The sequence below is a fragment of the Hyperoodon ampullatus genome (assembly GCF_949752795.1).
Source record: "Hyperoodon ampullatus genome assembly, chromosome: 20".
NCBI classification, from domain to species: domain Eukaryota; kingdom Metazoa; phylum Chordata; class Mammalia; order Artiodactyla; family Ziphiidae; genus Hyperoodon; species Hyperoodon ampullatus.
The window spans coordinates 30700176-30716899 of record NC_136933.1 but is presented as its reverse complement, the minus strand read 5'-3'; the positions used below and the strand labels follow the sequence as shown (position 1 = coordinate 30716899).

Sequence of the window (16724 nt, the reverse complement as noted above, 5' to 3'; positions counted from 1 at the left end):
TCGGCAGGCGGACCCCCAACCACTGCGCCACCAGGGAAGCCCTTTCCTTGTTTTTTGATGATCTTGAAAGTTTTGAGGAGGAGTAGTTAGGCATTTTGTAGAATGTACCTCAATTGAAATTTGTCTGGTATTTTTCTCATGATTAGACAGGGGCTTTGGACTTTGGGGAGGAAGACTCAGAGATAAAGTATCTTTCTCATCACATTATTTCATATACATCTAAAGTACTATTAATTGAAAAAGAAAACTAAAGACATTAATTAACACATTCTCTGATCCATGTTTTCCCAAACAAAATAGATCTATTAAAAATAATCATGCTGGGCTTCCCTGGTGGCGCAGTGGTTGAGAGTCCACCTGCCGATGCAGGGGACGCGGGTTCGTGCCCCGGTCCGGGAAGATGCCACATGCTGTGGAGCGGCTGGGCCCGTGAGCCATGGCCGCTGAGCCTGTGCGTCCGGAGCCTGTGCTCCGCAACGGGAGAGGCCACAGCAGTGAGAGGCCCGCGTACCGCCAAAAAAAATAAGTAAATAAAATTTTAAGCCACTAAGAAGTAATTCACAGCAATTTTGTTGAATTTAATACTAACCGTCAACAAATGTATTTTGAGTAAAAACAAAAACAAAACAAGAAATAGGATAACAAGAAGATGCTATTGTGAAAGTCATTTGCATGTTCTGATGAAACGGTACTCAAATAATGATGTGATAATGAGATTGCTGGATACTAATTATGAATCTGGCACCCAGTCCCTATCATTTAATGGCGTTTTTTTTACCATCAAAGATCAACAAGTTAACTAATCTAAACCAAACCAAGGAAATTTTACTGAGATTTTTTTTCTTTGTGTATTAGGAGGAAATGGTCAGCATTTTAATCTGTGAGTGATATATCAAACAATGGCTGAAATAAGAAAAGCCACTGAGTCTACTTTATACGTTCAACTTCCACAAGACCCATCCCTCCCTCCTTTCTTATAAACAGGGCCACAGCTGTTGAATTGAGAAAGTGAAATTCCTTGCTGTTCAAGGCAATAAACACCAAATGCAACGTAAGTAGGTTAGTCTGTTCATACCTCACCTTTAGACATGAAAAATAATTTTTTGCTGAATCAAACAACTTCCTCTCTTGGGATTTCTTCCTAAGTAAGATTTACTGTGGACCATGTTTCCTGTTAAGTGATTTCATCTCTGAGCCCTGTGAGAGAGGTCTGCTAATTTCCAGTTTGTGAATGAGGAAGTGACTCTGAGCCTTAAGTGAGATGTGAGTGATCCAGTCCTCTGATGTCAAGTCCAGGGTTATTTTATTGCTTCCAGTTTTTATTTGTTTGTTTTCACTAAACTCCCCAAACAGATATTGCAGAGTTAAATTTCAGAAAGTGTTTCATCTGCATAGATGTTAATAAAGGAAAAAATAAGATTTTCAAAATCAGAAGAATTTTTCAAATGCTCAGAGATTGTTCTAATAAGCGTAGCTTATTGAAGATACAGAGAACAGACTGACGGTGGCCAGAGGTGGTGGTCAAAACGGGTGAAAGGGGTCAAAGGGTACAAACCTCCAGTGACGAAATAAGTCAGTCCTGGGGATGTCACGTACAGCATGGAGGTTACAGTTAATAATGCAGTATTATATATTTGAAAGTTGCTAAAAGAGGAGATCTTAAAAATTCTCGGGCTTCCCTGGTGGCGCAGTGGTTGAGAGTCCGCCTGCCGATGCAGGGGACGTGGGTTCGTGCCCCGGTCCGGGAAGATCCCACGTGCCGTGGAACGGCTGGGCCCGTGAGCCATGGCCGCTGAGCCTGCGCGTCCGGACCCTGTGCTCCGCAACGGGAGAGGCCACAACAGTGAGAGGCCCGCGTACTGCAAAAAAAAAAAAAAAAAAAAAAAAATTCTCATCACACACACACACAAATTCGTAACTATGTACGGTGACAGATGTTAACTAGACTTATTGTGGTGACCATTTCACAATATATACAAATATCAAACCATTATGTCGTACACCTGAAACTAATATAATATTATGTATCAATTATACCTCATTTTTTTAAAAAAAGTAGCTTCTTTATTTAATGCTCAGACAGCAGAATGCATATGTGTCACATTTCTAGTGCAAAGCTAGAAATAATTTATGATAATCATGAGGTATTTTATTATATACATAGAATTTTTACCTAGAATCACACTTGATCAATTTAAATAATTCATCAGTCTTAGTAATTATCAGATTCTAAGTGAAACATAAAATAGGAAGATAGACTTATATTTTTAGCATCTTGAATTTGGATACTTGAGTGACCGTGAACTGCTGCTCCCTGAAATGTAACTGCTTGGTACTCCAATTCAAAAGTAAAGTCTGTTGTGTCTTAGAACAAAAGTTATGCACTAGTCGTCATGAAAAACATTTTCTCACAGCCAAGATTTACTCTATAACGTTCAGCTTTACTACTGCGCCGGAACATTATGGCAAATAGGAGTCAGAACTGTGGTTGAAGAGTCATTCCTTTCATTGCCTTGTCAAGTAGCAGCAGTAGCATGTTTCAGAGGGCTCCACGCCACTGCCACTTTGAGTCTAAACCTTTTGAATTCTAAGTCCCATCCTGCAGTGAATAGCACCTTCACAAGAAGCTTTTGAAAAACCCCCTGGGACAGAAAGAAAAACAAGATAGAGAGGACGAAGCCAAAGGCACACTGACTGCTCTCCCGTGGGTTCCACGTTACTAGTTCCCTCCAGAGAACTGGGTCTGGAGCGGCCATATCATGTTCATTGTTCCTGAGACTGTAAATTAGCCTGGAGAGCTACAGTTGTGAATAATGAAAATGTTAATAAACAGGGCTTTTTCCTCCAAGGAGTTCCATTAACAAGATTTCTTCACTTTTGGGGTGGTTTCCAAACTTTCTAGAGTCTTTCTCCTTGAGTGGGAGCCCTCTTTGAATAACCTACCCAGACTGAAGAAGTTCTCCTTCTTTTTATTTTCTCCAAACGTGAAGTGAAACCTAATTTCCTTATTCCGTAGAGTCCTATCATTCAGGCAAATGTATATATTTGATGGTAGTAGTAGTAATCACAGTAATACTATCTAGAATAAAAACTAGCTAATCCTTTGTCTGGGCTTCTTATGTGCCAGATTCGATGCTGAATGCTTTTCCCATATCATCTCATTCCAGCCTCTCTACAATCATGCAGTGATTGTAATTGTAGATTACAATTGTGATTGTAATTGTAGATCAATTTAGGAGGTATTCTCCTGCAGAGGCAGATACAGAGACATAAAGAGCAGCCTAGACTCATTCCAGCTCAGAAGTCTGTGCCTTTAATCAGTGTGCTGTAAGGCCCCTGTTATTGCTAAATAAATGTGACATTTAGGCTGGGGACACTGTAAGTGAGTGACATATCAATGTTTGGTCAGTCAATCAATGAATCAGTCAAAGGTAAAATTAGGGGCTTCCCTGGTGGTGCAGTGGTTGAGAGTCCGCCTGCCGATGCAGGGGACACAGGTTCGTACCCCAGTCCGGGAAGATCCCACGTGCCGCGGAGTGGCTGGGCCTGTGAGCCATGGCTGCTGAGCCTGCGCGTCCGGAGCCTGTGCTCCACAACGGGAGAGGCCACAACAGTGAGAGGCCCATGTACCACAAAAAAAAAAAAAAAAAAAAAGGTAAAATTAATATGCATGAAAGAAGGCAGATTTAAAGTTTACAGAAGTCACTAAAAAGGAGTAGAAATACACACTAATATTATATACTAAAATGACTTGTGAATCATCATATTTAGAATGTTAAATGTAAACACAATTAAGTAGCTTAAATATTTATGATATAAAATCGTGCCCATTTAGTTGTAATATAGTTATTGACAGGGTTTTAACTCACTGTGCAGAATCCCCTCTAAATTTACCAGTTAATGTTTTCTAGAATTTAAAAAATGTGCGGTGAGATTTTTAAGATAAATACATGAATGAAACAGGCATGAAGATGCAGCTGGATGAGTTCTTCCTTTGCACATCAGAAGCTCGGTTTTCTGGCAGGTTTCTTCCCGTGACCCATGATATTCACCATCTCTCAGCTTCCCAGGTTGCAGTGCCTACCTGGGTTGTAATAATTCAAACCTTTGATAGCGAGCTATGTAAGTTAAGCATAAAATTCTTCCTTTCCAGTAGATTATGTGTTTTCTGTCTCCACCTCTTCTCTGTTGCAGTTTATTATGCTGACATACGTTTTCATGCTGGCCTGGCTGGGAGTCACGGCTTTCACCTCGCTGCCAGTTTACATGTACTTCAACCTGTGGACCATCTGCCGAAACACCACCTTAGTGGAGGGTGCGAATCTCTGCCTGGACCTTCGTCAGTTTGGTAGGTGAATCTCTGGCTGTAAAACAGCACCTCGGGCCTCCCTGGTGGCGCAGTGGTTGAGAGTCTGCCTGCCGATGCAGGGGATGCGGGTTCGTGCCCCGGTCTGGGAGGATCCCATATGCCGCGGAGCGGCTGGGCCCGTGAGCCATGGCTGCTGAGCCTGTGCGTCCGGAGCCTGTGCTCCGCAACGGGAGAGGCCACAGCGGTGAGAGGCCCGCGTACCACAAAAAAAAAAAAAAAAAAAAAAAAAAAAAAAAACAAAAAAAAACAGCACCTCATGGTTTCTCCCAGATAACTGCCTCTAAAATAGTGTAAATCACTTTGGAACCATCATTGCTTCTTCTACCAAAGAGATAGATGTATCACAGTCTTCAGGTTTAAGTCATTCTTTTAAAACTGAAATAAGGTAGGAATTTCAGAGTGATTGGAAGTTGATCTCACAACATGAACCCGCAAACATGTATATGTGAACAGGCTGTCAGGTTGTGTTTCCTGGTGTTGGCAAGTTATAATTTTGATTTTTCCTGTCCTGATTCCTGTGAACTTTTCCCACTCAATGTGATGTTTGCATAGTATTTTCATTCTCTCATGATAAACTATACAATTTGTGAAGTCTGCTATGAAGATCATCTAAGAAATATGTACTTCATTGTCTTCTGAAATAGGGCAAAAAAAAAAAACAAAACACCTTAGCATTTCATAAGAACAAAATCAAAAAATGTTAAATAAATCAGTAGTCCTCTTTGGTTATTTTTATTTAGGGCTAAATCCTCACATAATAATAATACTTTCTTATGTATATAGGGGCTTACAATGTGTAGACCCTATTCTGAATGGTTTGTATATGTTGATGTTTTAATTCTTGCAATAGTTAAATATGGCAGACACTGTTACCCTCTTTATAAGTGACAAAATTGAGGAACCAGGAGATTAAATTACCTGCCCAAGGTGATACAGCTAGTAAGTGACAGAGCCAGGATTCACCCCCAACTAGCTTCAGTCTGTTCTTAGCTAGAAGTTAGCTGCCTCTCCTGTCAAAACAAGTACTGAACTATGAACGTGTAGAGTCTGATCTCACCTAACCTATTTGGAATTCTAGCCCATCATTTGTGAAAACATGGGGGCTGCAGAATTTATAAAAGATAAGCCAATTCACAGGCTCAAAGGGACTTTTTTTCACAACACAGCTCTTAAAATCTCAAGAACTTCTAAATGTTTTTCTCTAATGGGGGTTTCCTCATACTTCAGGCAAGCGGGAAACATTTCAGTAGATGGTATGTGCAAGCCTGTGGCTCTAAGGTTATACTGTAGACAGATTGTAGGGTACAGATAGAGCTAGTCTATCACCAGCTAGCCGTGTGTTCCAAAAGTGTGGCCTGCCCACCCTCTTGTCAGAAGGAGTCCCCAGCCCCCATTGTCTGGCCCAAATGAAAAGCAGGATGATCTGCTCTGTGCATGAGGTTCTTAGCAAGAAGATGATGGAGGGAATGTGGACAGCTCTTCCGCTGGGGAGGTTTTAACTTTGGAATCATGTCCCACGTAAACAAGGAAAAGGAAACGTCGGCACCAGCTGCTGGATGCAGGTCACTGGAAAATAGCTGCTTGGAAAAGCATGGCCCTGACTTCAGTAACCACCACCCCACATACTACTATGTCTTCCGTTAATTCTGCTGATCTGAAAAATTGAGATTGGAAAAGATGTGACTAGTGTCACAGAGAGGGTTGCCAGGTAGATTACAGGACTCCCAGTTAAGTTTGAGGTTCAGATAAACAAGCAATATTTTTTTTAGTCCAGTATGTCTCAGATATTGTATGGGACATAATTCCAGTAAGTGTAAAACATGACTATGATTAAAGCTGCTCTTTGAACCTTAGCACTGTTTACAACATAGTTACCAGGATTTATGCGAGTTTAGCTTTTCTTTGTGACATGGAAGGGAAGGCACTTTTCAGATGTCATGCAACCTTTCACATCAGCCTTGAAGGCTTTCTGTTTGCTCTTAACACAGAATCTACTGCCTGGATAGCATTTATTTACCCTCCAGATAATAGGTCCTTAACAGGAATCCTGAATGTTCATATACAATCAAGTTATAAACAAGGGGCATCAGGATAGAAAAGAAGGTTCACTCCCCAAAATGTGGATTATGATGGGTACAGACAGAGACAACAGAATGTCCTGATAGATTGTATGTGGGGTTGAGAGAAAAAGAAGATTCAAGAAAGAATTCATTTTTTGATTGAGCAACTGGGAAGATGGCTTAGCTATGAAATGAGATGGGAAAGCCAACCTGAGGAGCTTGCTCAGGAGTGGGGCAGGTGAGGGAGAAGATCAGAAGTTCAGTTTTGACAAGGTTAATTTTTAGATGCTTATTAGAAATCTCAACAGAGTTGTCAAGTAGGAAATTGGATATATGGGTGTCAATTTCAGGAGAGTAGTATGGGCCTGGCTATATGGATTTAGGAGTCTTGATAATGTTAAAAGTCAAGAGCTCTGAGACAGGGCTTCCCTGGTGGCGCAGTGGTTGGGAGTCCGCCTGCCGATGCAGGGGACACGGGTTCGTGCCCCAGTCCGGGAAGATCCCACATGCCGCGGAGCGGCTGGGCCCATGAGCCATGGCCACTGAGCCTGCGCGTCCGGAGCCTGTGCTCCGCAGCGGGAGAGGCCACAGCAGTGAGAGGCCCACGTACTGCAAAAAAAAAAAAAAAAAGCTCTGAGACAGGATGAGATCAGCAAAGCAGCAAAGGAGGCAGATGGCTGAGGACTGAACACTGGGAAGCACCAATGAAAGGGGTCCTAGCAGAGAGGAGGAACCAGACAGAGATGTTGAGAGGGAGAAGCCGATGAGAGCAGAAAGGCAAAAACAAGAGACTGTAGACTTTGGAACCCAAATGAAGAGACCATGAAGGACGCAGAAGTCATCAACTGCCTCCAGTTCTGCTGACTGGCCAGTAGAAGGAGAACTGAGGATTCATCTTCCGCTTTAACAACGTGGAGCGTATGGGTGAGCTCTGTAAGAAGAATGTCCATGGAGGATTGGGGTGAATTTGACTAGAAAGGGTTTAAGTGGAAATAGAAAGACAGAAATTGCAGACTGAGCAAAGGCAACACTTCCTGGACGTTTCGCTGTGAATGTGAATAAAGAAATGGGTGAGGAAATGTATGCACAGCCGAGGGATTCCACGTGAATGAATGAAATCTGTAATAGATCAACATGGAGAAAGATGGCCTTTCCTGGGAAGCTTTCTCGCTAATGATGGTTCATTAGTCACCTCTTCTGGAGGTTCTTTTTTACCCCCTCTTAGAGCTGTCTTGGCAAAAAGGGAAGGTCGCAGAGAAGGATCTCTGCATTCGATGTACTGCAAGTAGATTTTTTTTAACCGAAATAATTGCCCAAACTCTTGGCAAAGCAGGATGGTAGCAGCTCCACAGAGATGGACAGTTGATGGTGTGCCTCAAAGCTAAGAAGTGTGTGTATATACGTACATATTAAAACTCAATAATATGTGCATATATTATTATGCAGCAATTGCTAAATGCTTAGGTATTAGTTTGCCCAGAACTTGTGAATTTTTCTGCTCATGTGTATATGTGTTTAACACTTCATTAGTTCTCAAAACAAAATCAAAGACCCGTTTTAGGATGAACTTGACCACTTCTCTAACATGAGGACTGTGGCAGTGTATCCTCTATGTGCTTGTTAAAAATGCAGTACTCCTGGCAGACAGTCACAGATTCTGATTTAACAGTCCTGTGGTGGAGTCCAGAGATACATATCTGTGATAGTTCCCCAGGAGATTCTGATGCAGCCGGTCCATAAACCAACTGGAGCAAGGGTAAATAGGAGTGAAATTGCAGCTTTTTATTTCCCCTTACTAATAGCACTGTTTTCAGAATTAGCGGAGAAGAACTGCTCCTTTGGGCAATACACTTTTATAGACTAACAGAGGCTTTGTGCCAGCAGAACACTTTGAGATCCTGACTTCATTGTAGTCTGCGGCATAGTTATCAAAATAATTCTGATGCCTACACCATGACATTAATGGACAAACCATTCCATTGAATTCAGATTGAAAATGTTTTTAATTGCTTGAGGCCTAAATAGTCTTGATCTTTCATTCAGTTTTTTCATAATTATTGTCAAGCAATGAAAGCTGAAGAACAATTTTTGTTACAATATAACATAAAATGAAACTTGCTTAGATTTTATCAGCTCAAGTTTCTTTTTCTCTCTCTGGGATCTTGAAGACATTTATAATGTTAAACTGTAATTTTCTCCATGTTGCAGGGATTGTGACAATTGGAGAGGAAAAGAAAATTTGCACTGTCTCTGAGAATTTCCTGAGGATGTGTGAATCCACTGAGGTGAGTGTTTTTACAGCCTTTAATTTTGTCAGAATTTGAGCTTCATTTCGTTATTTGAGGAATATATGATTAAATTGACATTGGGTTTCCCCCTTTTTCTTTCAGAGGCAAGGTCACGTACAGTGATGTTGTGTAGGGGGACTAGAAAATAAATATGAGATACTCTGCATATTTTGATAAAAATTATAATCTCTTTTCTAGAAACTGTCATTTTAATGAAAGTTGAAAAATCATAAAGTTATATTTTAAAGGATATAACATAGCTTTCCGTGGTTATACTGTTAGTGGAAACCATCATTATTAATCATGATTTCATCTTTAAATTGAAATTATATTAAAATGGTACAGTTGCAAAGATTTAAATACTTGCAGGAGAAAAGATACTGTAATAACGTTTTTGGTTAAGTGATTTGTCACGGGTGCACTTCTGTTAAAGGTGAACAGAGTTCTTATTCGTAAGGCAGCAGGCATCCTTGTCTCTCTTCTGTTGTAACCCTGATGTTCATTCTGTTCCTCTGTGGTTTCCTTTGCAGCTGAACATGACCTTCCACTTGTTCATCGTGGCCCTTGCTGGAGCTGGGGCTGCAGTCATCGCTATGGTAAGACCTCAAGCTCTGAGGTTTGGTGTTGCCCTTTGCCTGTAGAGACAATAATTTACCTCTGATGTCTGAAGTCTGTACAAATCATATGTATTTTAATATAAGTAAAAAAAAAAAGGTGGAGGAGAATGGGCAAATAAATAAGTGAAAAACAAGTCTTAACCTAAAGAAAGACTATCATTACAATAGAGCTAATATTTGGTAATCAGTTGAAGAATTCAGATACTCATAATATTGGTAACACTAACCAAAATAAGTAGCATTTTAGATATGAGATTACTATTAACATAAAATATCATTTCTTTAGCATATAAGTATGTATCAGTGGGATAGTCAAGTAATTCAATCAATTCCTTGACTTACATTATCCTTTTTTCCTCCTTAAATCAGAACGTACAAAAGCCACACTGAGTCACTTAGGAAAAAAGGATTAATTTATTTCTCTCCACATAAACCTCGGTAGTCTCATGTCCTGTCTTCTGTATCTAACTTTCTTCAGAAATATTAAGAACAAGTCCTGAAAGTCAGGCTTTTACTGAGCTTTGAGGACCTACAATGTGCCAGACACTGTCCCTTCTTTGTGACTCACCGTGACTTCCGGTGTGTTCAAGGGAATGCCAAATGGCAACAGTGAACAAGTCCTCTGCACATCAGTCAGAGCTTCTGCAGCCCAGGTCCTCAGTCCTCGTGTCCTAGAATATAAGTAGCATAGAACTCTAGAAGGTGCCCAGTAAACTCACCCACGGTATAGCCAGCTCAATACGCAAAAATGATGAGGTAATTCTTATTCATTTTCTTCTTGGTATACACCTCTTTCCTGTATCATTGTGTCAAAATTGTTTTGTTAATTTCTTTCTGTTGTCCATTGACTGCCTTAACATACTACAGTAGTCACCATTTAGAATTGACCTTGCATTCTTTATGTCCATCCCTACTTTTCTAGAACCAGCCTACCTCCTGTTTTGACTAATCAAAACTTTAATGTTCTTCAAAAATACAACTACCATATGACCCCGAAACTCTACCTCTGGGTATATATCCAGAAAAAAAAAAAAACACTAGTTCAAAAAGATACATACACCCCAGTGTTCATAGAAGCATTATTTACAATTGCCAAGACATGGAAGAAACCTAAGGGTCCATCAACAGATGAGTGGTTAAAGAAGATGTGGTACATATATATACAATGGAATACTACTCAGCCATGAAGAAGAAGGAAACCTTGCCGTTTGCAACAACATGGATGGACCTGAAGGGCATTATGCTAAGTGAAATAAGTCAGTCAGAGAAAGACAACCACTGTATGATATCACTTATATGTGGAATCTAAAAAGTACAACAAACTAGTGACTATAGCAAAAAAGAAACAGACTCACGGGTATAGAAAACAAACTAGCAGTTACCAGTGGGGAGAGAGAAGGGAGGAGGGGAAACATAGGGGTAGGGGATTAAGAGGTACAAACTATTATGTCTAAAATAAGCTACAAGGGTATATTGTACAGCACAGGGAATGTAGCCACTATTTTATAATAACTATAAATGGAGTAAAACCTTTAACAATTGTGAATCACTATACTGTACACCTGTAACTTATATAATATAGAATATCAACTATACTTCCATAAAAATATTTTAGTGTTCTATTTTACTAAATTATGGATAAAAATGCCTACCGTTTAAAACTCAGAGAAAGTATATACCTGACAACTTAGTTTCTTTTTCCTATTCGTCCATCAAAATTCACCATTTCGAAAACTACTTTTTCTCTCTCATAGACTACGAGGGAGGGAAAGAAAGAAAAACAAATAAGTGACCTCATTGGTCAGTCTCTTCAGGTAAAATCAGGAGCTTCATTCCTTGAGTAAGTTTATTACTCAGGAAAAATCAGGAGCTTCCTTTTTGAACAGGGCACTATTCTAGCTATTATGAACGTATATAAATATTCATGATTCATATGACACAGTGCTTGCTTTCTTGTAGTTGGCAACATAAAATTCATTGTGCAAAATTCATTGTATGGAAAATTAACTTGTTAATTAAATCCACAGGTTTATTTGGGGGTTTCCACGAGCCCTCTTTCCGTTGCACTGCAGGCAATATATCATCTCATTAATTCAAGTTCACTGGACTCCACTGTATGTGAGACTGTTTCCCATAGTGGATTAGAAAACATAAATACATAAACCTGAAATGTATAGTCTGGGTTTGAGTAAATGAGGACAAGAGGACAGGAAACATCACATAAAGATTAAAAATATTGAATTAAGACCCTTGGGTACTTCGGAGTTGAAAGAGAAGAAAGATACTGAAAAAAGGGAGCTGAGAAGACAGTGTCATAGTTGGAGGATTGAGGAAGGAATATACTGTGTTTCTATTCTTTGTGTTACAACAGAAATCTTCATTCCATGTTGTTAATGAACATATTCTATGTAAGTATATAATTTGAATATTTCTTTCCTGATAGCAAGGTGTAATGAAGACACAGAACAGACTTGCAGTATAAATTATCTTTGTCTTTGATTAGGTCCACTACCTTATGGTTCTGTCTGCCAACTGGGCTTATGTGAAAGATGCCTGCCGGATGCAGAAGTATGAGGACATCAAGTCGAAGGAGGAACAGGAGCTTCATGATATCCACTCTACTCGCTCCAAAGAGCGGCTCAACGCATACACATAAACAGCGCCTTCCCATCCTTTCCACCATTCAAATGCATTGGTGATTATCTAAGGGCCATCCAAACATCCAACCTTTTGAAAAAGAAAATGAAAGTGCTTCTCATCAATGATATGGAGGGTGACTTATGAATCACCTGAATACAGTTCTTTGTTGTTTAGCACTTAATTTCCTAATTCATTAAATTGGTGTAATCAGAGCTCTCCTACAAGCTCCTATCCAGCCTTTTTTTTTCTTTTTTAAATTTCTCAAACTCATTTAATAATTCTGTAAGATCAAAGAGACTAACATTGTCAAATGCAGAGATTTCTTTGATTTTTAACCACTTCCATCTGTTATACATTATACCTTTTGCATTATTTCTTATGTTTTGAAAAGAAAAATAGCTTTTTATACTTTTTAGTTTTGATTTCGGTAACTAGTTTAACTACAGGTAACCTTCAAAGGGACCATTGTACATTATGAACAATAGACAGAGATGATATCATGATGACCCGAAACATGAAAATCTTGTCTGAAGATCAGTGGCCACGTTGCTATAGGCCCTGGTTAATGTTTTCATCAATCTAAGGTGCAATTTCTAAATTTGTAAGAGTAGGTTTAAAAAAAGAAGTGCTTCTTATCTTTGTTAACATTGTATTTTTTCTTGATGTACTTAAAAGGCATTACTCTCTGATTACTCATGTTTCTGTTGTGAGCATGTAGAAACAATGATGCTTATGCATGGCTACTTACCTTTTTAAGATTGTGACACCAGGCTTACCTTTTAAAGTTTAGTATAGAGACTATTTTAACGGAAATAACTACTGTGGACTATTGGCAAATGATCTCTTTGTGATTTAAGCAGTGGCTGGATTGGAACTTTTAATATGTTAATGTGGGACATTAATTACCTTTATGAAGGTGGTGTATTAAAAATAAGCACACTAACCCCTCTGAAGTTGTTTTACCTACTTTAAAAAATTTTAATGGATTGCACCTCTGTAAACTATCCCTCAAATTGTGTATGATATATTTGAAAAGGTTTCCATTAATATAATAGCTTTGCTTGCAGCCTTCCAATCTATGTTGGTTTACCTGTAGTGTTTTTTAAAGCGTGGTCAGAGGCCACTATACAATGTATCCTTTTGAAGTGTAGTGATATATTTGTGTTTTTATTTCCAGTAAGTCATTTTAACCAAATGTTCATTCGTATTCATTTATAAGACGTACCTATATCAAAAGAATAAAAAAAAAAGCAATCAGTATTATTGGACCAAATCTGGTGTTTGTTTTAACCTTAACTCTTCTTTCGGTTATTTCTAATGCTACAAGAATGCTGTAAAGTGTCTTTTAAAATGATATAGCCTGACGAGACTTTTCTGTCAGTGTAAAAACTAGGTAGTATTGTGCACTGATTTGACCATTGTGAAATCTTTTCTCAGTGTAAGTGCATTTCTAATAAAATTTATTGAGTGAAACAATCTTTGTACAACGACTAGTCATGCATCATCCATAATTTTACAAGTTCTTCTAGTAGATAGGGGGGTATTACTAGGTTATCTGTGGCATGGTTATGCATTCTGTAGTATTATTTAATTAATTTGGGGTTTTGCTTCTTTTTTTTTTACACTTAGATTATCTTACTGGTTCAACATTTTTCTGATACATGCAGTATTACAGGTATTCAGCAAAAGTATTAATGGGCTTCTTTAAATTCTATATTGTAGTGTTTTGGTTCTGTGTCTTAATAGTTTGTGATGATTTTTAAAACTGTCTTTTAAACTTATGTAATGATGTTGATGTTTTTGGCTTTTTTTTTTTTCTGGTATTAGAGTTTGTATTTTCACAAAGAGTGCTTTGTAGCAGGCATTACAATTAATCTGTTTTGTACATAAATGTGCCAACAGCTTGATGGTGGCGTTTTTGAAATGTAGAACAAAGTGCTTGCAAAATGTAATAAATACACTTGTGTACTTTGTGTACTTATTATTAGTTTCTGCAGTGTTTCTTTTTTGTTTTTTTCCTTCTTGTTTTGTTTATTCCTCTTTCTTATGTGTGTGCATTCTTTCCAATGCAATAGACGCTATTTCTTTCGGATGCTTATTGCCTCGGTTGAGCTGACCTGATACTTCAAAATGCAATGAAAATTCTATGCATGAACCATACCATGGGGATGCTGAGTGGGGAGAGGGTGGAATGGAGACTGCGGAGGTCATTTCATTTAGCAAGTGATAACGATTCCCAGTTTATGCTATTTCCTTGCCTAATGTTTATTGTTTTGTGTTTTCTTTAGTGCTTCATAAACTAACAGAGAAACTAAAAAGACTAATGCAATTCAGAAAGAAAAATCATTCTTGGTTGGCTTCAAAATTTCAAGGTGAGAGCAATGGAATGAAAAAAAATTTTTTTTCCAGAGTTTTTGTTTGTTTTGGATGTAATTCCTTCTGGCCAAACCAGAAGTAATGGCAATTTTAAAATAATAAAATAATTATCTAAAAAAACTTAATTTTTATAAGGCCAAAGGAATTATATTAGTCTTCAATTATTTTTGTATTATTATAAATGATGACTTGGAAATTTCATAGACTTAGATTACTGATATCTACAATAATTATAAGTAGATCTGAGTAAAATGTCTTATGTTTTAAAAAGTCACTTTGAAGACAACACAAAAATTACCCCTAGCCAAATCTTATGAAATGATAATTCTTATTCCTTCCAGTGTTTATGAAATTCTTAGCATAGCAACAAGATAGTAAAGAACTATATGTTAAAGAATATCAACATAAACAAAAATTTCAGAATATGTGCTTTTCAAAAACTGATCATTATAAGATAATTATAATCTTTGACAACTTAGAAGTCCATTTCTCTTTGTAAAAATACGCATTTATCTTTAAAGTGAGTAATTTCCTTTTGGGAACTCTTTTTCCTGTAGCTTTATTGGGATATAATTGACATATAATCCTTTTGAGAATTGTAAAGCTAATGTTGAAGCTAAGGAAATTACTCATTTTGAGAATAAATGTGTCTTGGCCAGCTGCAACTTGGGGTTAGTCAGTTTACTTCTTCATGTTAAAACTTAGGTATTAACAGATTCTGATTTAGTCACTCAAAGATCAAGTAAACTTGACTTTTTGTTTTATTTGTTTTATTTTTGCCTTTTAGACAAAACAGAAACAATCGTTTTAAAGTATATTTCATTTAAGTTACCTGATAGCTGAGATATGCTGAACATGATAAAATTTGAATTAAACTATCATACCTTGAAGAAACATTCTACTGCATTTTCTGCAAGGTTTTTAGATGACAGATCATATGAATTCAGTGGAGGCAAGTCTGTATAAAATGCTGCTAGCTCAAATGTAAACATCTTTCGCCTAGCTTAAATAAGCCCGGGACCTTGAGTTTCTTCTCTCAAAAGTGTATTTTGCCTGTTTGATCATTTTAGGTTCTTTCGCTCTTTTCCATAAAAATCCATCATGCTTGGAAACTGAAAAGAATTTAGAAAATGAAATAAGTTCTATTATTTAATTCATTAATAAGTGAATTAATGAAATAAATAAAATAATAAATGATTATTTTATTATCAAATAATAATAAAATAAAACAAAATAAAACAGATAAACAAACAATGCAGGAATGAAAAATAGGAAAGAGAAGAGATCCAAGTAATTCTGCTATTCTTCTTTCAATAAGAAGGAGAAAGAAAAGAGCATGTTATTGGAAGATATATATTGCATGGGGGCATCATTTTAAAAAGAAAGTCAAAAATACAAAAATCAAAAATGAGACCAAGAAATAACAGCCTACAAAATGAAAAAAACAAAAACTGTAGAAAACAATTGAGACCACAGGTGTTATTTTCTTCAGCATTTTTTGCCCTCTATTCAAGGTACTTGAGCAAACACTCAACCCCCAGGTTGTGCAGAATAGAACACTTTCATCCCGTAAAAGTTGGGGACAGGACAGTAGAGGAGCTGATTCCATTTAGTTGCCCAGCATTGCTGCTGACCAGAAAATGGGAACATTTTTTGACTTTTAGAGTGGTGTTGCGATCTATTTGCTTTTTTTATTTGTTTGAACAACTGTTTTTCTCTCTTGGGGCCACCTTGATGGGAATGTGGTTTCCCACCACAGATGCAACTCCATGAGTCAGCCCCTCTGAACCATATCATGTAGATTGAAAAGGAGCAATAATCAAAGGAACGCACTGTGAGACGGATCAGAGGAGCTGCTGTGTGTGTTACTTAGGAGACTGATTGAGTGTCTGTAGACACCAGATTCGTTTCATTAATTTTTGGGGGTATGTCCAGAAGGTACTGATACTTTTTTCTTAAAAAGGTTTACACAAGTTGTTTAAATATGAACATTCCCCTTTTGACTGATTCATGTGTTAGTGGACATGCCAGTGAAGTTTCACCCATATGATCCAACGAAAATACATGTGACATAACTTTGTGCTTTCTAATAAATGAGCATTTGGGGTGAGCGTATTTCTCATTTTTTGGATCTCTTTTTTATTTTTTATCTCTGGCATCAGTTAATCTCTGTATGAAATCTATTAATCTGCACTTGAAATCTTATATAGCATATATATAGTGTAATCTAGTTGCTATATTGAGAAAGATACAATGCCAACCTAGCCCTTCAATATATCAAGGGAGAGGATTTCCAGAAACAAAAAGTGGATTTTAAGGATGTTGACGTCATTTAAAGGAAAACTTGAATAGCTCAGCAGATTAACACAAGCTG

At 37.8% G+C, this 16724-nt stretch overlaps 1 protein-coding gene across 1 annotated transcript in view; it reads left to right on the top strand.

The window, feature by feature from the left end:
* The window catches only part of GPM6A (glycoprotein M6A), a gene marked incomplete at its 3' end in the record, with an annotated part of 123183 nt that extends 111193 nt beyond the window's left edge, over positions 1–11990 (top strand). Inside the window, exons 4-7 of the mRNA XM_079726795.1 lie at positions 4195–4348; positions 8638–8714; positions 9248–9313; positions 11838–11990. Of these exons, the coding sequence (XP_079582921.1) occupies positions 4195–4348; positions 8638–8714; positions 9248–9313; positions 11838–11990 (450 nt within the window). The remainder of the gene's footprint in view (positions 1–4194; positions 4349–8637; positions 8715–9247; positions 9314–11837) is intronic.
* Positions 11991–16724: the final 4734 nt, after the last annotated feature.